General features: G+C 34.1%; 3 protein-coding genes and 1 long non-coding RNA gene across 6 annotated transcripts in view; 1 reads left to right on the forward strand and 3 right to left on the reverse strand.

Annotated features, from left to right (window-relative positions):
- LOC128179595 (protein piccolo-like) overlaps positions 1-23,640 on the reverse strand; it is a 61,206-nt gene that overhangs the window by 16,297 nt on the left and 21,269 nt on the right. The gene's annotated exons all lie outside the window — the stretch shown is intronic.
- Positions 4,411-8,404, reverse strand: LOC128179598 (uncharacterized). Its single transcript, XM_052847061.1, has 2 exons — positions 8,267-8,404; positions 4,411-7,928 (listed from the first exon to the last, which is right to left on the reverse strand). Exon 2 carries the CDS (start codon positions 7,885-7,887, stop codon positions 6,214-6,216), a length of 1,674 nt encoding a protein of 557 aa, XP_052703021.1. The 5' UTR covers positions 7,888-7,928; positions 8,267-8,404; the 3' UTR covers positions 4,411-6,213.
- On the reverse strand, positions 16,329-19,383 carry LOC128179600 (tripartite motif-containing protein 3-like). 3 transcript variants are annotated; one of them, XM_052847065.1, is made up of 2 exons: positions 19,342-19,357; positions 16,329-18,975 (listed from the first exon to the last, which is right to left on the reverse strand). In XM_052847065.1, the coding sequence occupies exon 2, from the start codon at positions 17,909-17,911 to the stop codon at positions 16,892-16,894; it is 1,020 nt and encodes a 339-aa protein (XP_052703025.1). In that variant the 5' UTR covers positions 17,912-18,975; positions 19,342-19,357; the 3' UTR covers positions 16,329-16,891. The 3 variants fall into 3 exon arrangements, with proteins under 3 accessions (XP_052703025.1, XP_052703024.1, XP_052703023.1); XM_052847064.1 differs by having other exon boundaries at positions 16,436-18,975; positions 19,226-19,359; XM_052847063.1 differs by having other exon boundaries at positions 16,437-17,952; positions 19,226-19,383.
- On the forward strand, positions 20,638-21,839 carry LOC128179605 (uncharacterized). Its single transcript, XR_008243107.1, has 3 exons — positions 20,638-20,759; positions 21,295-21,414; positions 21,704-21,839. It is a non-coding gene; the product is annotated as an uncharacterized LOC128179605 (long non-coding RNA).

Here is a 23,640-nt window from a genome sequence, read left to right on the forward strand (position 1 = left end):
AACCCAATCCATGCCCGTGTTTTCTTCTTTCTTTTGGAGGGGGTTGGATCCCCTCCTACCCCATGAAAACTTTAACAATATTTATATTCTCAATTGACAGAAAAAGATCCCGGACCATGCTCTCCCAACCCCACCCCCAACACGCTAGTAAAATTCTTCGATCAGCGCATATACTTTATTCTTTTCCAAAATCTAAAATACTGTGGTTTCATCAATATTTGTTGAATACCAATTTTCGTTGATTTCGTTAAGTTTATCCTTGAAATTAAATATCCATTGAACTGCAATTTCTGCTAATATTTTGTATTGATAGGGTCATTGGCCACGAATTTACGTATCGTTGAAACTGTGATTTTTACTTTATCGACGAAAATTGATACCCTTGATTATTAATGAAACCACAGTATTGTTGCCCTCGTTCTTTATTTCGACTATTTCAAAGCTTACATTCTTCTTCGTCTTCTTCAAAATTCTGAACAGGGCTCTTCAAAGAACATTGATTTAATGTAATGGAAAACGTTTGCCAAAGGTCCCCTTAATATTCGATCAATGGAAAAATTAAAATTAAAAAATCTCTGTATGTTTTCCCACGACAAATTTTGAACCCTCTTTTGAGACCCTTTTCTGCTGCAAGGACACCGTCCACCCTCCCAATGCAAGTTAACTAACATTGCCTATAAGGGCAATATATAAACTACATCAACTTTGAAACCGTCTATAAATGTTTGTTTGTAGGTAATATTGAAAAAAAGGGAACTAAAAATTCCCGAGGAGGTCAATGTTATGCTTTAAATGTGTATGGGGGGTGGGGGGGGGGGGGGGCTTATGCATGACATTTCAAGGTCGGGTTCGAAATACAATGACTTGTCGTCTGGAGGATGCAGACTTCAGCATAGGGACATTTTTTACACGTAACGAAAACACGTACTTTTTATTTTTTATAATTTATATGGTTTATTTTATGATTCAACATTGTGCAGTGTTACTTTAAAAAAAAAAGAGTGTGTTGTCAAACTCTTACTTTTAAAGCAGGTCCAGTACAATCACTAGATTTAGCTACGTAGCTTGATTTACCTACATAGCTTTATTTACCTACCTGAAGTAGGTTTATTTAGCTACTCAATCATAATTTTGTATTAAATGGGCATTTGCACTAAAAGTGGCACTCAGGTGCAGCAATGATTTTGAACTTTGAACTGATCTGAAAACAATTCATTTAAATCCCTCTTAAACATGTTGCTCTTTTTGCGCAAATGCAGTCAAAGTTCTAAAAGTTTTGGGGCTATGTATAACTGTTAATGTGTTACCAAACAGCTATTTCTTAAATGGAATTACAAAGAAGAACAGTTCTGGTTAGTTGACATGATGATTGATTGGTAATACTGTAGACGTATTTTTTTCCACGGGGTCATAATTCCGCGGAATCACAGTATCAATTTAATCCGCGGGTAAAAATTTACGCGGATTCTTTGAACGAAAAAAAAATCATTTGAATAACTATTATTAAATATAGTTCTGAGCGAATTTTCTTTACATAGAATTTGTCCAACTTTGGACTTAAATTGTAAGAACTGTTCACAGTGAACAGTAATTATCGGTTGTGCACTGGTCGGTAGTCATTAGTTAGCCGTCAAAATGTTACGACGCTGGCTAAAATCGTCTGAGACACCATTCAATCTTTATTAACTGCCATTTACGGGTTCTCGTGTCGTTTAAATTATGAGTTGATTAGTTTAATCAATTAAAATCAGAGCACAAAGGGATCTAAAAATTGCAGTAAAAACACGGGTCATAGCGTGTAGTTAATTGGGTCATTGAAAGGCTATTTGTCGTCTGACACGTGCCGTTATCTCAAGCTTGGAGAAGTTTAAATTTCATGTAAGTAAATTTACAAAAAATTCAAATCTTTAGGAGATTAAATTATTTATTATGTGAATTCTCAATACAAATTTGTTTGACAAAACGATATACATTGGGTACACGTATGTGCAAGTGTTCTATAATGTAGTAACTTCCGATTACTAGTATACTTATTCATGTAATGCAATTCCAAAATGCACTTTAAGTACACTGGGAAAAAATTCCGCGGAAAATTTGTGCCCGCTTTCATAGCGTAAATAAATACCACGCGGACAAAAGTACTTCTACAGTAATTCAGCACCATGTGAAGTAATCACAGTTACCCATGCCTCATAGCACACAAGATGTCATACAGTTATTCAAACAAAAAAATGCATGTTTCCCTTAAAACTGCCGAAAAGCAGTGATGTTTTAACTACATGTGTTTCTGCTCTGAGTTCCTTTTATAATACTACATTGTACAAATATAGGTTGACAGTTCCTTGTGACATTTTGTCTGTTTTACATAAAATGCAAAACTGCATCACTTTACTTATTCCTGTTCGCTCCTTGGGGAGCATAGGGCCTCAACCACTCCTCGCCAGCGGACTCTGTTTTGGGCGAGTTTCTTTAACTGGGCCCAGGTGAGGCCTGCCTCTTTTGCCTCTGACTCTACTGATCTTCTCCAGGTTTGCCTAGGTCTCCCCACCTTCCTCTTTCCCTGTGGGTTCCTAATCCAGTGCCTGTCTCGTGATGTTTTCTGGGGATTTACGTAGAGTGTGGCCTATCCATCCCCATTTCCTCCTCTTTATTTCAATGTGGATTGGATCTTGTTTGGTCTTTTCCCATAGGCTTGTGTTTGATATGGTGTCGGGCCTCCGGATGTTAAGAATATGGCGGAGACATTTGTTGACAAAACACTGGAGTTTGTTATTGATCGTTTTTGTTACCTTCCAGGTCTCCGAGCCATACAACAGGACTGATTTTACGTTTGTTTTAAAGATTCTTGTTTTGGTGTTGATGGAGAGTGCTTTTGAATTCCAAATTTGACGTAGGGTGTTGAATGCATGTCTTGCTTTGTTGGTACGACTTTTAACGTCGTTGTCAGCGCCCCCATCCTTGCTGACAATGCTCCCAAGATAGGTGAATTTGTCGGTTTCTCTGATGTTCTCTCCATTTAACTGGAGTGGTGTAATCTGTTTGTTGTTCATTCTCATCACCTCTGTCTTTTTAATGTTTATTTTTAGGCCAGTCTTTTCTGCTTCTGCTGCGAGGCGTGACAATTTCTCTTGTGCATGTTGTTTGTGGGATAGCAGGTCAATGTCATCTGCAAAATCCAGGTCCTCGAGGTGTTTGGTGAAGGTCCATTGGATTCCAGTCTTGTTGCCTTGGGTTGTTTCCTTCATGATCCAATCAATAACAATTAAAAATATTGTTGGTGAAAGAATGCAGCCCTGCCTTACTCCTGTTTCTACTTTAAATGGATGTGTTAGTTTTTCATTGTGGATTATGTGACATGTGGCGTCGTCGTACAGGTTTCTAATGATGGTATTCCATAATGTTCCATTAGCGTCCAGATGGTTGACCTATCCTTACTGTCAAAAGCTTTTTCAAAGTCCACAAATGTTGAATATAGTGGAGACTGCCACTCAATAGACTGCTCTATGATGATTCGAAGGGTGGCGATTTGGTCTGTGCATGATCTGTTCTGGCGAAACCCTGCTTGCTCTGGTCTAAGTTCCTTGTCCAATGCTTCTTTCATTCTTTCCAAGATTACTCTTGTTAGAACTTTGCTGGCAATGGATAAAAGCATGATACCTCGCCAATTTCCACATTACGACAGGTCACCTTTCTTTGGTAGTTTTACTAGGTATCCTGTTTTCCAAGCATCTGGAACTTTTTCTTCTTCCCATATCTTTTGTAGTAGAGGTTGTGACATCTCTGCAGACTGTTGGGGTAGCTTTAAGAGCCTCTGGGGGAATGCCATCTTTACCAGCTGCTTTTCCGTTTTTCAGTGTTTTAATTGCCTTAGTAATTTCTACTCTAGATGGGGGTCCAGTTATGATTCATTCAATATTGTTGGTATGTTTGCAGTACTGGGTGGTGGTGGCCGATTTAGGACTTCCTTGAAGTGCTCTACCCATCTAGCTCTTTGTCCGATATCACTACTGATAATCCTTCCCTGCTTGTCTCTTACTGGGGTGTTAGTGTTCACATTCTTTCCGGACAGAGTTCTGCTTATTTTATACAGCTTTTTCATGTTTTTCTGTCTGGCTGCTGTCTCTGCTTCTTCAGTCATATCGTGGACAAACTGTCTCTTGTCTTTTCTAGCATTCCTTTTGACTTGTGAGTTGGCTTCCCTATATTCTTTTTTCAGTTCCTCTTTTTGTTGACTACCTTACAATGGTTAATTTTCTGCATAAAGGTAACTAATTAAACCTACTTCAGGTAGGTAAATAAAGCTATGTAGGTAAATCAAGCTACGTAGCTAAATTCAGTGATTGTACCGGACTTGTAAAGCACAGGCCTCTAAAGTCAGAGACATAAATAATAAGTTGTCGTAAGTTACAACAACAATTTTACAGAGAGTGAACGAAAACACTGCATATAGGTGTGCTATATTGCATTTCATATTTTCAAATTTTCATCAATATTTGCAATATAGCAGTTAAAATTGAGTTGATTCTACAATAGCTACTGTTATATCAAACATTTATAACATAGTTATGGTTTCATTTTGATCACAATTGCTATGTTAAACTTTAGTTTTATTACAATTACACCTTTGCTAGCCAAGAGTGATGATATCAAGTGGGTTGAGAAACGCAAGTGTATCACCTTGCCCTTTTCAATTGCACGCTTTTTTTTTTAGCGCGCGACAGAAAATTGTGAGGTGATTTGATTGTAGAAAAACACCATGGATCATCACCCTTTGCTAGCTAAGATTTGCAGTTGTTTATACAGTTATATTAGATTGGTAGATTGAGCTATGTCCAAAATTAATTTATCTGGTATTTTATGCTTCAAAGGTTTCAAATTTGCCAAAATATAGACACAGTAAGGCAGCAGTACTTTAATATTTTCATTGTTTTAAAATTCCCGCCAGTGCCTTTTGTCAGTTACAAAGGTAATGTTGCATGCATACCTGGTGTGTATTTATATTGAGAGGGTATACCGGTATATACATGTACCTTACATTTAATGGCATTTATGGGCCTGTGCAGAGAGAAAGTTCCTATCTTCTTAAATACCATTAACGGCATTTTTGATCAAATGGATTAAATGCCATAGTAAAAGTGTAACTGTTGATATGACTTAAAACACAATTTTTCTAGCAAAAATTTTATTATAAAAACTCAAAAAATTCATTCAAAACATCATCATGTAAATATACTACTTGTTAAATTAAATTTTTCAGGAGCAGCCGATGAGTTCAGCAAAAAAAAAAAAGAAAAGAAAAACTCAGAGAAAAAACAATAAGGCCCTGAATCTTTGGGATCTAGATTCGCTGAAATTTGAACATTCATTAAAGAAAACATGGCTGTTAGAAAATGACACATGACTATTCTAAATCTTAAGACTTAAAGGTGAGTTATGATAATTAGCTGAGACAATTGGAATTCTACTTAGTTTAGTATACCTGTACTACTCCTCTTTATAAGTAATGGGCCTCAGTCCCTTTATGGCCTCGCTTCATTGCTGGTAAAGAATTGAGTACTACAGGTCCATTAACCTTCGTTACATGTATTTTTAAATACATGTATCAAAAAGTTTGTTGATAACCACATGTGACACATAGATATTAACCTTAACATTTTTCATGTAAAAAAAACCCACCAAAGTTTGTTGACATTATAAATAAACTGTCATCTTATGTACATCTCATAAAAATAGAGGTTGTGGTTAATTATTTACCTTATAGACACAGCCAATCTGTTTAATCGTACTTTACAATAATAAACAGTCTACATGTAATTTGAAAAAAAACCCCATTTTATTGACATTAAAGATATAAAAACTTGGCGTTAAAAACGCACATAGTTAGATGACATGCAATGATTATACACATGGAAACCTACATGTAATGTGTTAACGTCTAATAGATCTGGTTAAATTGCTTACATGTCACACATATTTCATACGAGATATGAAGGTAGTGATCATTGCAGAAAATTTACATTTACATATTTGATCTGCAATACTGACTCAGTGCTCGCTGTATGTACAATATAAACACATATAGTAATCCCATCTAATATACACCGTATATATTCAGTTAGCTGTAAACAGTTTACTTTACGTATAATATTTACCTACAGTATGTAATATATACTTGGTTTGTTTGCTTACATCTAATTCATTTAGTTAATTGATTTACTTGCGATATTGAACTTTCTTCACTTTACCTGTGTCAAACTCAGCCACAAAGAGGTTGTCTCTGGTGTCAACACATAAACCCCGTGGAAGGTCTAAACCACAGTTGTCAATGTAGCGGAGGAACTGTCCGTCCTGATCCAGGATGTGGATACAGTGCTTGTTATAGCTACGGTCTGCTGTCAGGATCCGACCCTGGCTGTCTGTTGTGATGCCATGTGGATCAAATGATCCCTTGGTAGTAGAGGGAGGACCAGTGTAGGTAAACCGGAGTTTTCCGGCATGATCGACCACCACTACTGCACGGGCATCACGGTCTGACACACAGATATCTAGGTTTCTGTTCTCACTGATGTATTTATATCCACCAGATAAATAGAGAAGTTGTCCTTTGTCATCATACTGAATACTTTGCTTCTCTGTGGAGCCAGAGTAACGCACAACTTTTGTTTGTTTATCATCACTGTCCATGACAACCAGGAGGTCACCAGAGAAGGTACTACAGACACTGCGAGGTCTCCACCTCTGTAGTCTGATCACTGTCTGTATCTGTGTATTCTTCACTATGTTCACAGTTCTATCATTGTAATCAGTATAAACTAGATCCCCACTCCTTGTCACTGCTATGTCCCATGGATCGTTCCCTGACTTGGTTTGGATGGACTTCACTCGTTCCCCCCTACGCAGGTTGTAGAGTTTCATCATGCTGTCATTACCACACGTCCAGATCTCTGTCTCATTCAGACATGCCACACCGTATAGAAATCTATACCCTATGTTTATAGCTGTGATGACGCGGGGTACATTCATCAATGACTGGTCTACGAGAGAGGACTCGCCCCCCTGGGGTGGCATGCTGTAGTTTTGTTCCTCTGTGGTAAAAGATAATGCAGACAGAGAACCAAACTGTTTTATCAGCTGATTTGTGTGGATTTTCTGAGGCCTAAAGTTTGAGAAGGACACCTTGAGTTTAGGAGGCAATCTTCTGAATTCAGCAATCCTGGATTTGTACTCAGAGACAAGGCACACATCTTTGGAGTTCAGTAACTTCTTCAGTTCAGCAATGGTCTGTGTGATTTCAGAAATGGTGTGTGTGATTTCATCTTCCTGTTTATTCAGGATGACCAGGTGTTTGGATTCCATTTCCTCTACATTAGATTTCATGTCTGTGATAATGGTGTCTATTTCTCTGTGCCAGACTTCTCCTTGTTTGTCAATTGCTGTTGTCAATTTCTGTGAGTTTTTACTCAGATCAGCTTTTTGCACTGGAATGTTGGATTCAATCTCTTTGTATTTAGGATAAATGGATTTCTCTAATTCTTGCAAATCTTTTTGCAACATTTCCGATTTGCTTTCAAAGGTTTTAAGAATGTCAACTTGTATATGTCCTAAATGTTTTTGAGTAGAAATACATTGTGCACAAATAGGAATGTCACATTGTTCACAGTGGAGTTCACATTGTTTGGTGGGGTGTTGCCTACACTTGGGATAGTTCAGAGTGTTTAAATACTGTTTAAGTGGCACCACATTATGGACTTTAGAGGAATCAGAGAAATGTTTGTCTACACATTCATTACACAGATGTATGTGACAAACTGCACAGTACATGGGGGCCACAGAGTCCCGACACAGAGTGCAGCGTACAACATCCTGGGCACTGTACCGGGGATCCATGGTCAGGGGATTTTTTCTTTACTTTCTATGGGAACATTTATCTGAAGAGAATAATGTGAATCATGTTAATTATTCCATGTAATATGGAGCATGTAAGTACGAGTAATATGAAACATGGAAATACGTGCAAAATGAAAAATATGATTATATGTACATGTGTAATGACAAAATTACATAGAATTACATGTATAATGATAATGAATTAAAACAATTTTATGCAGTACTTACATGTATGTTGAAATATCGAATCATTTACTATAACATGCTATTTCTATTTCAATGTGGAACTTAGTAGTTTTTGTCAAATACCATTTTAACTTTGATGAAAAACAATGGAAATTTCAAATTATTCTTAGTACCGGTAAGTTGAAGAACTTACTCTATTCAAATCCACAGGTAAACTACCAATTTTCACAACCTAACATGGTGGGGTCTGGGTGTTTTACTTTGTTTCTGGTCTCCCAGCTACCCGTGGGATTTATAGGTTGCAACATTCTCTGTCCACAATCTACATATAGATGATAAATTAATGTTCTTTGTCAACAAGTCAAGAAACATTCCCAGCAATTGATTTTTTGATAAAGCCAAGTTATTTTAAAGTATTTATATGTGTAATAATTTAATTTAAACATATTTTATTGAGTAATCAAATAGATTAGGCAACAGGCAAAGCCTATATAAACCCTCTCCAAAATACAAAGTCAAGAAGTGGTGTTATAAAATAATCATAAAATATAGTATATAGAATGTAGTATTATTTACCAGTTTACAGAGTGATATATTATTGGTTTATTTGTATACAAGACAAAGGATAATTGGATAATAAATAATAAGCCTGACTTTTGTCATATGATGATAAATTAATTTGTTGTTTAACATATAGATGAACACATTCATTCCTACATTTATAAACCCATCACCTCATTCTTTCATACCGACAGACAGACATAGAATATTGGTGTCATGATCCAGCCCATTTGAAGAAAAAAAAATCAAAAACGCTTAGAAGCTATAACATAACGATGAACATAAGAAACAATTTTACAATTTAAGTTGTATGAAAATTCAGAACTACCATAAAGAATATAGTTAATATGAAAAGGTACACTAATGTCATTAAATTGATTAAAAAGTTTAATTCTTTGTTGAGTGTATCTTGGACACTCAAGATTTAAATGTATATTACTTTCAGATTCAGACCCACAGTTTGTACATCGACTATCAGCAATTAAAAAATCTTTAAATAAATGAGCATTTAAATTGCTAGCTTTATTCCGTAATTGACATAAAATAATATTTTCTTTCCTATTGCCAAAGCTGTAGTGTTTGCAAGTTTTGGGTATATTTTGGTTTGTGAGTTTTGACTTAAAAATAGACAAAGATGATGAATGTTTTATTTCTGCATCAAGATTATTCCATAATTTAATTGTAGACGGAATAAAGCTATTGTAATAAAAAGTAGTCCGACATAGTGGCAGAGAGTAAAAATTGCCATTAGACCTAAGATTATATGCATGTTCAGTTGGAAAGTATGGTTGAATTAAGTCTAACAAGTACTGCGGTGCTAAACCATGAATTATTTTGTAGAAAAGAAGAATTTATATGTGAAATGCCTCTTTGGTTTATATACACTAGCTTGCCCTACCCCACCCCCCACCCCTATGGAAAAATAAAGCTGTAGGTAGTGGGATACATTGAATGCATCATGTCTGATTGTCTTTGTTCCTTTTTCTGTATCATATTGATTTTCATTTGAAATATGATATACTTGTAATTATAAATTTATTGAAAAGAAAAAACAGCCGATGTAAAAAATCATACCTGCATGTATAAAAGCTGCCAAAAGATATTATAGACCAACTTCCACAATGTTAAAAACTTATGAAAACCTTGAAAAAATCCAACATGACGGGTTGCGGGTGTCTATTGTTCCTGGTCCTCCTACCTGTACAGGATCAAAAGATTCAGACTTAAATGTCAGGTACACACCTGTAATATATGCAGGGATGGGGTCAATTACAATGGAAAGTAATTAATTAAATTACAATTACTTGCTTAAATTCTTCAATTACATTACCATTACAAGAGTTTTCAAATGTAATAAATTAAATTACAATTACTTTGCAGAAGTAATTAATTAAATTACAAATAACATTTTCATCAAAATTTACTAAAACCATGATTTATCTACAACATAAAACATTTCACGAGGTATGTCTATAATATGAATAAAATTTCCTCATAATCAAAAAAATTTCACTGTTTGAGAAATTGCTAACTACTCTGATAAGATGCAATGTATGGAAAGAAAAAAATATAAATTTGGTTTAATTGTTTATTTCAATACGCAGGTACTGGTAGTCACAATATGGAGGTGTCCCATACCACCTTGATATTCAATAAACGTTTAAAAGTCTTATACCCTAACGGTAACCTACACCTATCATGTCAACTAAAATATTTCCTGCATGCAAAACTATTATATGAAAACTTTCTCCTTTGCATTTTTACACACAATTTAGGCACCAAAAACTTAACACCCTTTTGAAGCCATGCATGTAAGCTCTGTGTATTTAAAGCTATCAATTACAAAACATGACTTGATATTTTATATAATTTTGATAACACTGATTTTGTTTGTAAATTAAACAGTGATGTTTTAAACTAACTCAATGACAATTATCACACAAATTATTCTAATAAGAAGGAAAATAAGTTTTTTTTAAGCAAAAAGGAATCAAACCAATTATCAAATACATGTACTTAATTAAATTTGGGAAACTTATCAAATATTGAATCACTGAAAAAAAATCCATTTTGAAAAATATTTAGTATGATATATATAATAATAGTTCAATGCTTTTTAACTACTCTTCGAATTTGACCTTGTACCGGGAACAATGGGTAGTGGACAGCTTCATATTTATATGTACATAGTGTGTAATTGAAAGTAATTGAAAGTAATTACATGCCTTTTTGAAAGTAATTAGTTAAATTACCATTTCATGTAATTGAAAATTTGGCTAATTACACATTACTTTTAATTACATCAATATTTGTAATTAATTACATTCAATTACCATCAAAAATTACCATTACCCCATCCCTGAATATATGACAAGGACAGATAAATCTATACATGTGACATATGTACCATCGTCCGAACCCACAGGTCTTCTATCCGTTACACTGCTTTCAAAGCAGTGTAACGGATAAAAAACCTGTGGGTTCCAACGATGCTTCATATGGATGCAAAGGTTTTATTATCTTTATGCATGGCCCTCTTTTGGATGGATTCAATTAATATAATGTTGTCAATTATATTGATGTTTGGGTAGGTGAGGGGGACCATAACGGGCATGCATACTCACAGACTGGTCTCACAACTGCTTTGTAAACTCATACCAACTACATGTATATTACTTTAAGACTTGCTATTTTTAATTGAAAAAGGTAAAAAAGTCCTTTGAAGGCTCAAATTTCTCTATATCATATCTTACATGTCATGGGCTGAAAAAATCCGATTGCCAAACAGCTGGGGCAAGTGATTTTTCCGATCGGGCAAGTACATGTAAAAATCATAAGGGACTCGAGCCGTGGGCAAGTGACTTTTTAAAATTTTGCATATGTATACTGAAAATGAAAGTACCGTATCCGAATATAATACCGTTACGAACTTTTTTCCTAGAAAATTCTTTACAATCTAGGGGTACTTCATTAAATTATACACCACGACAGGATTTTTACATTCTTTTTTCAGGTGCAGCACGGGCTATCATAATGAAATAAAATTCTCACTACTGTTCTTTTGAAGTAATATAAGTCCCTGGTCATATGCACAAAATGATTGTTCTTTATATATTTTATTATCTTTGGTAATGATAGAAAATACATGTATCAAGGTGTCAAATTCATCAGATTCATAATGCTAAATTCACCAGGTGCCGAGTTTACTATTTATGCTGGTGCCGAGTTCACCATATGCCGAGTTCACCTGTTACCCTACAGTTCTACTGTTCATGTGTTTGTTTATCGTAATATAATATTTAAACAGTCAAAACTAATTTAATCTTTGTTAGAGCGTTTAATTGCAAAAACTGTTTTGATTATAATCTGTTGATAGAAAAATATTTATAAAATGGTAATTTACCATCAATTTAAGCTGTTTATTTTATGTTAAACCTCTTTGTGCTGTTCTTACCGTCTCCATGTACGCCTCCATAACGGTAACGGGACGTTTCGCTCCTATTGACGATTCGCGTCGATACCATTCGGTCCTGAAGACCTTTCACACCGAGACGTTTTTCGTTAATATTTTTTATACATGTAAATATATATATTGCAATGTTTTAAGATAAACTTATATATATATATATATATATATATATATATATATATATATATATATATATATATATATATATATATATATATATATATATATATATATATATATATTTGAGTTTATTTAAATAGTTCTTTAAAAAAATATCATGCTTATTGTTGCAAATTCACTGATAACTCATTAATTAAACGTAGAAAATAATTACCCACGTGCAGGTATAATTATATTTATTTAGCAATCACAATTAAGGGTCTTACTCAGTTTTCTAATCAAGGTGTGATAACTAATTGGAGACTCTCCACGTCAAGTTAATAAAAGAGGAGAAATAAGTTATGAGACGGGTTTTAATTACATACTTGAAAATCTATACACATATTGCTCGTGTTACGGTAAAGTTATTACTGCAGGTTAGTTCAGCGGCACTCATTGAACACAAAACTCTGAAATTTGGGGGATTTTAGGCAGTTAAAGCAAACAATCAATGGATGATGTACGACCAATGCAAGAATACTCATGATTTTCACTAGTTCAAAATCGTCTTATATTCGTTTGCAGCTGTGGCGGACTTAAGTTTTAGGCCACCAAGGTCAGTTGTATAAAGTACCTTGGCACCACATTGCATTTATCATGCGCTTATTTTTACTTAAGTAGGATTTTTCATTTATTTGGCATGCATCGAGAAAATCCCGCATTTGCGGGAGTTTTTTTTATAACTGAAAAGGGGAATATTTCCCGTTTAGCGTAATCATTCCTCAATGCGATAAGTGTGTCCAACCTGTTAAATTGTACAAAACAGTCACGTGTTTACAAAAGGCTTGAATACAGCACAGATCGGTAATTAAGCTAGATCCCAATAGAGCATGGTTCATTTCATAATCGTTTATTAATTAGAGACTTACTCTAAATACACTGAAACTTAAATCACATGCTTTCTCCACCCCATTTGATCTGTTTTTCCAACGTCCGCTTTTGCCATGTTGTTGTGACGTCTTTTTTGTACCTTAATACAGAAGTGTCACTAAGGGAAGTAACTTTAAGTTTGATTTTGTGGAAAAGCGATAACTTCAAATAGTTGTATGTGAAAGCTAGTGAATATAACAAAGACAATTTTGGATGTATTTATTAGACCAAGGTCTTATCTTCTTAAAAAAAATGTTTATTCCATTTTTCAATTGCCTGCTTAAAATTAAATTGATATTATTTAATGTGCCTGTTTTTCAATTATATAGAAACACCTTATTTTCCCCGGTGATAGTTGCAAGATCCGGGATGTATAGGAAGTCCCTTCGTCATGAAAAAAATAAGTCCTTCCATCTGCAACCTCTGATGTCATTTGTAATCCATTGCCATCGACACATGTGGCCCATCTCCAGCAGCCTCTAAGAACCTTCTGGTCTCCATCAGAGATTTTCCTGCGTGCAATCAAAATTTAATGACGACCCGGTGCTCCAAGACGTACATTGATGTTAAAGTTTTTGACACTATTTCCTAGCGTTGATCGTCCATATTTGGCGATAAAGCGGTCAGAAATGCTTCAATTGAATTATTGACGTTTATAAGTTATTGTAATGTGATATGAAATATCTTGCATTTTTATGCGCTTAAAAGGTACATTTACTTAAGAAGGATAAATGTGTACAAATATAAAATAATTAAAAAAACAGATAGCTCCGTGAAGCATAGCTAATCATAATAATTAATCTGTATATTTTTTATGGTGCGTTTTAAAAGAAATCGTTACATCTTAATTAGAAAATATGTCAATTTTAAATCGGAAGAGTTTTGCTAGTATTATGCAAAAAGCCCGATCACAATCAAACTTGTCCGCGAACAACCCTCGAATATGTACTATCCATCTTAATAACTTGTTTCAGTTACTGAATGAAAAAAAAAAGGTTTGCTGTAATTTTCAAGTTTCAAATGAAAAAAAGAATGCTTAATTTGTCAACTTCCAGGCAGGTTTGTATTAACGGAGAAGGTGGTGGGAGTTCAATTTAATAATTTTTTCAATATGAAAATATATGATAGAATAAATGACTATGCCCCCCCCCCCCTACCCTGGATTTCGTCAGAAATGCTGGAACTGTAAAACATATTGCTTTGTTCTACCGGTCTTAAGAAAATCCTTCACAGCATTCCCAATATCCCCAAAAACGTGCACGTGATTTTACAGCCTTAGGATGGTCTTAGGACAGGGTATGTGATGTCCTAAAGTTAGGACAAAGTTATGGCGGTTCCTAAATTTTAGGAGAGCTTTGAGAAACACACTTAAGAGTAAGACGTATCCTAAGATATACTTAGGACATACCACAGTCCTAAGATAGCTTCGTGAACATGCCTACAGTTTCAAATATTTCTTTAATTTTTACTGTACTATACTTAACTTTTCTACTATACTTTATTTTTCTTTACCATGTTAAAGAAATATTTAAAAGTCAAATATCTTGGATATGGGTTAACCCATATCTATTCTTGTATATAATTTTTATTTTTTCAAAATAATTGATTCTTACGTTAAATGTGCCTCTTTGACGAATATGTGTATTCTCGTTAGAATTCGTCAAAAAGCTAAGAAAACTGTAATCTGGGACAGACTATAGTAACGAGTTGCTTTTATATCTAACCCCATCCCATTTTTGCAAGCACATCTTGTTTAATTGTTTGTAATTGATAATCAATATCAGATTTAAAATTTAAAAAAATGTGACTGAAATAAGAAAGACTTTATATAAGACAATGATTAAAATGTTTCATTCATAACCTCAAAATATGTTATCAACATAGCATTACCGGCTAATCTATCAAACCGGTAAAAAAAACAGCGTCTTCTTTCCAGTGGTGCACTTCCTGACACAACCATAAATGAATTTGTATATATTTTTTAAAATTGTAACTTTTTTTTAGCCCATTTAAAAAGCGAGGGAGGGGTTTAGTTGTGCTTAAGCTTCCCGGGGATGTGCTTTAACTACCCGTGCACTATCCACGTGCTTTAACAACAAAACAATGCATACAGATTGAACCTATACATGCAATTATACTATGCTATGAAGCGCAAAGCAAAAAAGGGGAAATTAGGTACACAGTGTGTACTCAAGTAGATCTTGGACAACGCTTCCCACTTTTGTTGATTTTTTATGTATTCGACATGAAATCTTTTCATCATTGCCTTCCTCTTTCGCCGAAAACCAAAAAATCTTGCGCTCTACAAGCGGAGCTCACTTTGAAACACGTTATTTTTGTTTTGATTCGTAATAAATACATGTATTACTCATCCTAGGTGGGACTCGATGCTGTTCAACTGGTCTATTCAAAAAAATAAAGAACGATTTACATGTATCCTGTTATTACCCGCACTACTAAATTTTACATTAAAATAAACTGTGTATGGTGTTTAGCGATATTTCAGTCAAACAATTTCATAGTATATTCTTAAAATCTTTTCAAAAAAGAGATTGATATGTTTGCACGTCTTTACTGCTCGAAAACTAGGATGTTCTGAGTTCTGCTTTCGATTTACACGTGAGTGTAATAGGGACACTAATATTTCCAACCTTTCCAACTAATATGCCGTTTAAAAAGTTCACATATGGATCAATTTTAATTAGAAATCTGATAACTGAATCTAGCACTGAACTATCGTGAACTACTGTGTACAGATATTGATAGCTGTTCTTCTTCTTTTGTTTGAATACCTCAATGTTGAATTTTCATTGAAAGTATTTAGAGCTGGTACGGCATTGTGCATGTATTTTAATTTAGCATGATTTTCTGAAATGTGTAAGCATAAAGAATTTTGAGAAAATATCATAGTTCCCATACAACAAGTAAGCGGCAATGTACTTTGCGAGCTATACCTTTACCTATACCTTTTTTTTTTTACTTTACCACAATACGGTTCTATACCCAATGATCAAAAAGGTGAAAATATATATACACACACACACACACACACACACACACACACACACACACATATATATATATATATATATATATATATATTTTATATATATATATATATATATATATATATATATATATATATATATATATATATATATATATATATAGAACTTAATGGGGAAATACACCAATAAAAGTTTGTTGACCGGTTATTGATAAACAGTCATCTAATATGAATGTACGTCTAATAATAAACAAGCGTTTCAGTAACAATTACATACCTACATGTTTGAAAACAACCAATTTGTTAACATGTACAAAAATAGCCAGTTCACTTGTAATTTAATAAAAACCAAACATTTTGTTAACATTCAAGATATAAAACTTTGATGTTTACATTCACATAATTTGATGACATGCAATGATTATACACATGGAAGCCTACATGTTATCGTAATATGCAAAATGTCAAACAGTGTAGTTACATCCAATAGATATTGGTCAGGTTGTTCACATGCGATAAATTTTTAAATGAGATATGAAGATAGTGATCATTGCAAAAAATTTACATTATACATTTTATCTGCAATGCTCACTGTATGTACATTATAAACACTCACAGTAGTCCCATCTAATATACACCAAATATAGTTAGTTGTAATGTAAACATTTGCTCTAAATATGGTTTTACACACTCAGTATGTAATTTATACTTGTTTAATTTTTTTTTACATCTAATTTATAAAGACAGGTGATTTAGATGTAATATTGTATTTTCTTCACTTTACTTGTGCCCCTCTCAGCCACAAAGAGGTTGTCTCTGGTGTCCACACATAAACCATATGGACGCTCTAAATGACAGTTGTCAATGTAGCGGAGGAACTGTCCGTCCTGATCCAGGATGTGGATATGGTAGTTGTTACGGTCAGCTATCAGGATCCGACCCTGGCTGTCTTTTGTGATGCCGTGTGGACCAAATGATCTCTTGATAGTAGAGGGAGAACCAGTGTAGGTCAACCGGAGTTTCCCGGCCTGATTGACCACCACTACTGCACGGGCATCACAGTCTGACACACAGATATCCTGGTTCCTGTTCTCAGTGATGTATTTAGTGTTACCAGATGAATAGAGAGGTTGTCCTTTGTCATGAAACTGAATAGTTTGTTTCTCTGTGGAGCCAGAGTAACACACAACTTTTGTTTGTTTATCATCATCACTGTCCATGACAACCAGGAGATCGCCAGAGGAGGTACTATAGACACCGAAAGGTGTCCACCCCTGTAGTCTGATCACTGTCTGTATCTGTGTATTCTTCACTATGTTCACTGTTCTATCTTTGCCATCAGTATAAACTAGATCCCCACTCCTTGTAACTGCTATGTCCTGTGGATAGATCCCTGACTTGGTTTGGATGGACTCCACTAGTTCCCCATGCAGGTTGTATAGGTTTATCATTTTGTTATTACCACGCGTCCAAATCTTTGTCTCATTTAGACACGCCACACCCCATAGAAATCCGTACTTTGTGTCTATTTCTGTGATGACCTTGGGTTCATCCATCAGTGACCGGTCTGGGGGAGAGGAGTCGGCTCCCTGTTTGGTGGTTAAATATTGTTTAAGTGACACCACATTATGAACTTTAGAGGAATCAGAGAAATGTGTCTCTACACAGTTTCCACACAGATGTATGTGACAAACTTCACAGTACATGGGGGCAATAGATGTTTTACACAGGGTGCAGCGTACAACATCCTGGGCACTGTTCCAGTGGTCCATGGTCAGGGGACTTTTTCTTTACAATCTAGGGGGACATTGATCTGAAGAGAATAATATAGAACATGTAGATTCATGTAATATGAAACATGTAAATACATGTAATTACAAAATTACATAGAACTAGATAATAACGGTTTACATATTAATTGAATTTTTATGTCGCAACAGATTTTATTTTCTCAACCTATTTTTTTCAAAATTGGAATTGAAAATCAAATGGTTGGATAAAAAGAAGCTGATCGTATTAAAACCAAAACTAAAATTCACCCCCACATCTCGATACAACGTCTCCGTTTTATGCTTACATAATTTATTCATATAGACGTAGAGGTATTAACACAATTTTTAAAAGAATATAAAAAATATTGACTATCTGTATTAAGCTATTTTTGAGTGGTATGAAAATGCAATGTAATCTTAAAGCGCGAATGCATGCACATTCTAAACCAAAGTTCATTATCAAAGGAGTCTGTCCGATGCATGTTAAACTCGTCCTACTTTTTTCGCCATTGCGTCAATTAGTCAACCCGCGTTCTTAGTTACCTCGTTCTTGAAACTTCTTTCTATCAAAACTAAAATCGCTCATTCCAAAACGGTTTGGGCTGGTTTATCGAAAATGAAAGTAGGTTTTTAATTATTTTTACAGTAACTACTTATCAAATAAAATTCAAGTATAGCTAACGGACATCACATGCCCCGTGATGAAATACCAAAGGTGTAGGGAAGCACTCTTGTGCAGGCATTTTGTAGGGGTTTTTTTGCAAAATGCTTTAATTTATAAGTATATTAATGCATATCTGATATTTGATATTCAAATTTTCAAAAAACATGCTAATTCTATTTTAGTGTGGAACTTAGAGGTATTTGTCTAGAACCATTTCAACTTTAAAGAAAGACTATGAAACTTTTAAATCATTGTTAGTCAGATGAAGAACTTAATTAAAATCCACTGGTAAACTGCCGAACGTCTCAATCCAACATGGTGGGTTCTGAGTTTTCAACTTTGTTCCTGGTCTCCTAGCTACCAGTAGGATTTTAAGGCAGTTTCATTCTCTGTCCACAATCTACATATGAGTAACACATTGGTGTTCTTTGTCAAAACAATATACCGGTAGTTCATTCTCAACTATTGAATTTTGTTATTTACTTAGTAATTTAAAAAATATTATATTTCTTGTGTAATGCCTCCACTAGCTCCCCGTCCCCTCTTTGATTTTCATTTAAAATTTGTTATAATTATCAAAAACATGAATAACATTTATTAATTGCAATTATAGATTTATTAAAGAAAAAGGCTGATCTAAAAAATCATACCTGCATGTACAAAGGCTGCCCAAAGTTATCATTTTTAAAGAACAACTTCCACAATGAAAAACTTCAAAAATCTAACATTGCGGGCCGTAGGAGTTTTTTGTTCCTAGTCTTCCTACCTGTACAGGATCACGTGATTCAGACGTAAATGGCAAGTATACACCTGTAATATGACAAGGACAGATAATTCAGATATCTGAATACTATAGAATCTAGGTCACACATTGATAGGAGTCATGAACGGAAATAGCATTCGTTTTTTGATATATAAAACACAGTGACATCGCTGCGTCATGAATATATTGAGAGCGGGTGAACAAGTAAAAGCTTATGACATGTTTATAAATAAACTAGATAGACAGAAGACGTACACTCTGAGGAAAAGTTAAAGCTACTGTAGGTTCTTAGGTAATGAGCTATATCATAAAGCTACGTTCAAGACTTCTTAAAGAGACCTAGCTTGACAAACTGATCGCACATTTACTAATCCAATATACTTATCGATTGATCACAAAAGGAGTAATTGGTTACTTTATAAAAAAAATGTAAAATAGGGCATCGAAGCCAATGTTAATAGAGTAATAAACTACGAAATTCTATCAGAACGCCAAAGATCTAGAAATGACGTCGCTAACGTGCGGCGACTATTCTTACCTCACGCTCTACAAATATATTATCTTCAGGAAAATTTATCATAATGCGTTAGAATTTACAGATCTGAATTGAATTAGGTGGATATCTCACAGCACGGGTTTTTGTCACTTTACGTCGATTTTTCACGATTTTATCGCTTCTGTGACATTACTTTTGGATCAACAAATATATTAATATATATAATTATAACGATAATAGTTCATTTACAACTAGACAGTTGACAGTACATAATCATAGTTCACATACAGAATTTATAAATAACTCATAAAATAATTTGCAATGTTTTAAAGTTTTTAAAATTATTCGTACTTAGATTTTATATTGCGTTATAAACATTATTCAACATATACATGTATTTCATTTACATCTAAATAGAGTTATTGCACACTAACTCGTTATGCCTGTTCTTTGGTACGCTATTGGATAAACCAATTTTCACAGCAGTAAGCTTTGTACTTTGGTATATTAGATTTGGGGCAGTTGAGTTGACCACACCGGGCATGTATCCGACAGTACTCAAAGACTGGTCTCATTAGTACTTTGTTAACTCATCTCCGTTATTTTTCACTTAGACCTGCATTATTAAATGAAGGTAAAAAGTTGTTTGAATGAAAGAAAAAAGTTATTTGGAGGCTTATTCTACAATGTATTTTACATATGTGCATCCCATTTTAGGTTATCATAAGTAATTACGCCCAGTAATTTAGTTTTCTCAGTTTTGATAATCAAATAACTTGAACGTGTATCTTGCTTGTTTGCTGCAGCACGTCTTGATCTTCCATCTCCTGCAACTGACCGACACCTGTCTGACCTTTGACTATATCAGCATCAGACTGATGAAACAGCTGATGACCTGTGTACACAGCCAAAGGCTGGTATTCAGGTAAACAAACAAACAAACAAACAAACAAACAAACAAACAAACACTGTCGCTGTTGCAATAAAAACACACTTGAATCACTTCTGTTGTCATGTTAACAAAGACTTCTCTGTTGTCGTGCAAACAAAGATTCTGTTGTCATGTTTACTAACACTTCTGTTATCATGGAAACAAACACTTCTGTGGATCAAATTATTTTATTTATAGAATTGTTTTAAGCATCCCTTATCCATTTGTTTCATACTTTGTAGGTAAATATATGTATTTAGATTGTTTAGATATATTATTTCTTAAAAACAGTTTTACAAAAAAAAAAATTGTACTATGAAAGTACATGTAGATATGTAGTATTTAAAGAAACATACCCAGTTGGATATTATATGCTTCAAGCAAATTTCCTAAATTCTTTAATAGGAAATTTTGTCAACAAAGCAAAGATTAATCCCTACATTTACAAGTTTATGTATATTAAGATACAATATTTATACAATCAAATACATTTTTGGATTTACTGCCTGTAGCTGATTTGTGATTTCAGGCACTATCCTGTCTGGTACAAATTGCGCCAGTGAGACGATCATTGATTAACGACATAGAGCGTGCCAAATTTCTCAACGAGCTAGTGACTGATGTTTGCAGCATTCTAGAAAACCCACAGGTATGGATCGTTAGTCTATCATATGTGTTGATGAATCTGAATTTCATTATTTTAAAGAGAGAGAGAGAGAGAGAGAGAGAGAGAGAGAGAGAGAGAGAGAGAGAGAATGGTTGACGTTACTTTCACAAACTGAAATATGGAGATAAAAACCATGTAATTCATAGGTTTTATTATCAAGAAGAAATTTAATCTCTGTAAAGAACGTCTTACTTAAAATCAATATAGTCTAAGTAAAGATATTGAACATACCCTGTTGATTCTTTTTATGCATTTGTTATATCAAATTAAGAGCCTGTCACTGTTCAGGAGAGACGTGAACGACTCGCTGAAGGCGACCAACGGACAGAGTCCCACCCACTGTACACAGTTCCTGGACATGATGAGCTAGTACACAGCAGGCTGCACGTCATGTGACCTCATCATGTGATACAGTGGGCCAATCAGACATGTGTTCACATTGACATTCCTTATCATGTGTGAAACAGGCTGCGATTGGGGCATTTGGGGACAATGTAATTGGTTTTGTGAATTTTCAACTTTCAAAGCTGGCGAAATTGGTGTTAACTGTTCAATGTTATGGGCTTTATTATTCGATGTTATGGTTCAGAATGTTTGGTACTAATACACTCCATGGTATGGAATAAAAATTCAAACGAACGTCACTGCTTTAACTGATTTTTGTAACATCCTTGGTTTACATGTATTATCAAAAGACTGACGGTATATTCAAAATTGCATTAAAAACACAAAATATAGATGAAAACACATAATATTCAAACATAATCGCCTCTATGTAGTATTATGCAATTTTCGCCTGTAAATTTAAAGTTTAAAACAGTGCCCCGGTTAAAGATAGCTGAGAGGGATTAATGGCTGTGGCTATTTTCACACTATATTAATCTTCTTTAGAAGAGGGGTCGATGATCTGTATAACATTATAAGAAAAACGCGGATTTAAAAGACAAAATATAAGTATTACTTCTTTTGTGAATAACAGTTATAAGATAAGCAATTCATAAAACATTAGGTAGATCTTATGGCTATAGTTTGTTGACTACCAGACTCCTTCAAATCACGTAAAAAGAAGTATGTGAAAGAAAATTGCCCTAATGATGTCACAATGTAGACATGAGTCAACATCGAAAAGCAGTGCGTACCAATTTTAACAGTTTTAACACTGTGACGGATAATTAAGTGTCAAGATGGCATTTTTCGCACCGTCTAAGCTGCATGTATCGAAAAAAATCAAATATGCCATATGATAGACCATTCCTTAGAGAGTTTATAAATACCTGCCAGGTGAGATATATATCTATAAAAAATAAAGTCCTACAGGAAAATAATTTTTCCTAAAGGAAAACAATTTTCCTGTAGGATTTCTGGCATTTCCTACCGGAATAAAAGTACTCCCTATAGCAATCTAAATTCCAATAGGATTTGAACAAAACTCCTATAGTATTTTAAAGTGCATAAAATATCTTAATTTCCTACAATAAAACTACCTGTCTGAATCAAATTCCTGTAGAAAATACTCTTCTCCTATCGGAAATATAATTCCTAAAGGCTTTTTAGAAAATCCTTTATGATTTTCAATATTTCATGTATGATTTATTTCTCCTATGGAAATCATTATTTTCCTATGGTGTATAAATTATTGATGGTAAATATACCATCTGTCAGGTGGGCTACACTTAAAATGGATACTCTCAAAACCATGGTCACTCATTTATTGTACCGGTTTATGGATTTTTACGAAACTGCATCATAAGCGGGTGCGAAAATGCCACAGTGTGGCAGAAATGGCAGTGGCATAATTATCCAGCACTGTGTTTTTTTCTTCAGGATGTTGTTTACTCGGGGTTTGAGTCTGAAATTCGGATTGTGTTAAAGTTCAATGTCATGAATAGAATTTGTTCTCAACACACGAGGTATTTATGAAATGAATTATTAGTGACATTACATTCGATTTTTTTGTTTGTTTTTGTTTTCCGCTAAAAACATTTTTGACAGTATTCTTAAGTTAAAAGTTAATATTTTATTTGTTTGTCAATTTAATTTAATATATTTTCTGTTGAATAAATCTGACTTATTCATGAAGAAAATACTCTGGCACGCGATATAAATATATTGAAAAATTTATGCTTGAAAATGTTAAATTCACAATATCTCAAAAATTTGATCATTTATTAAATATAAATTTTATGACAGCAGATTAAGGTCAATATA

This window comes from Crassostrea angulata, chromosome 4, assembly GCF_025612915.1.
Source record: "Crassostrea angulata isolate pt1a10 chromosome 4, ASM2561291v2, whole genome shotgun sequence".
In the NCBI taxonomy this organism is placed as follows: domain Eukaryota; kingdom Metazoa; phylum Mollusca; class Bivalvia; order Ostreida; family Ostreidae; genus Magallana; species Magallana angulata.

What these genes read in the sequence shown, in the direction of transcription:
- LOC128179598 (XM_052847061.1), bottom strand. Translation starts at nt 7,887, where the DNA reads ATGGATCCCCGGTACAGTGCCCAGGATGTTGTACGCTGCACTCTGTGT.
- LOC128179600 (XM_052847065.1), bottom strand. Translation starts at nt 17,911, where the DNA reads ATGGACCACTGGAACAGTGCCCAGGATGTTGTACGCTGCACCCTGTGT.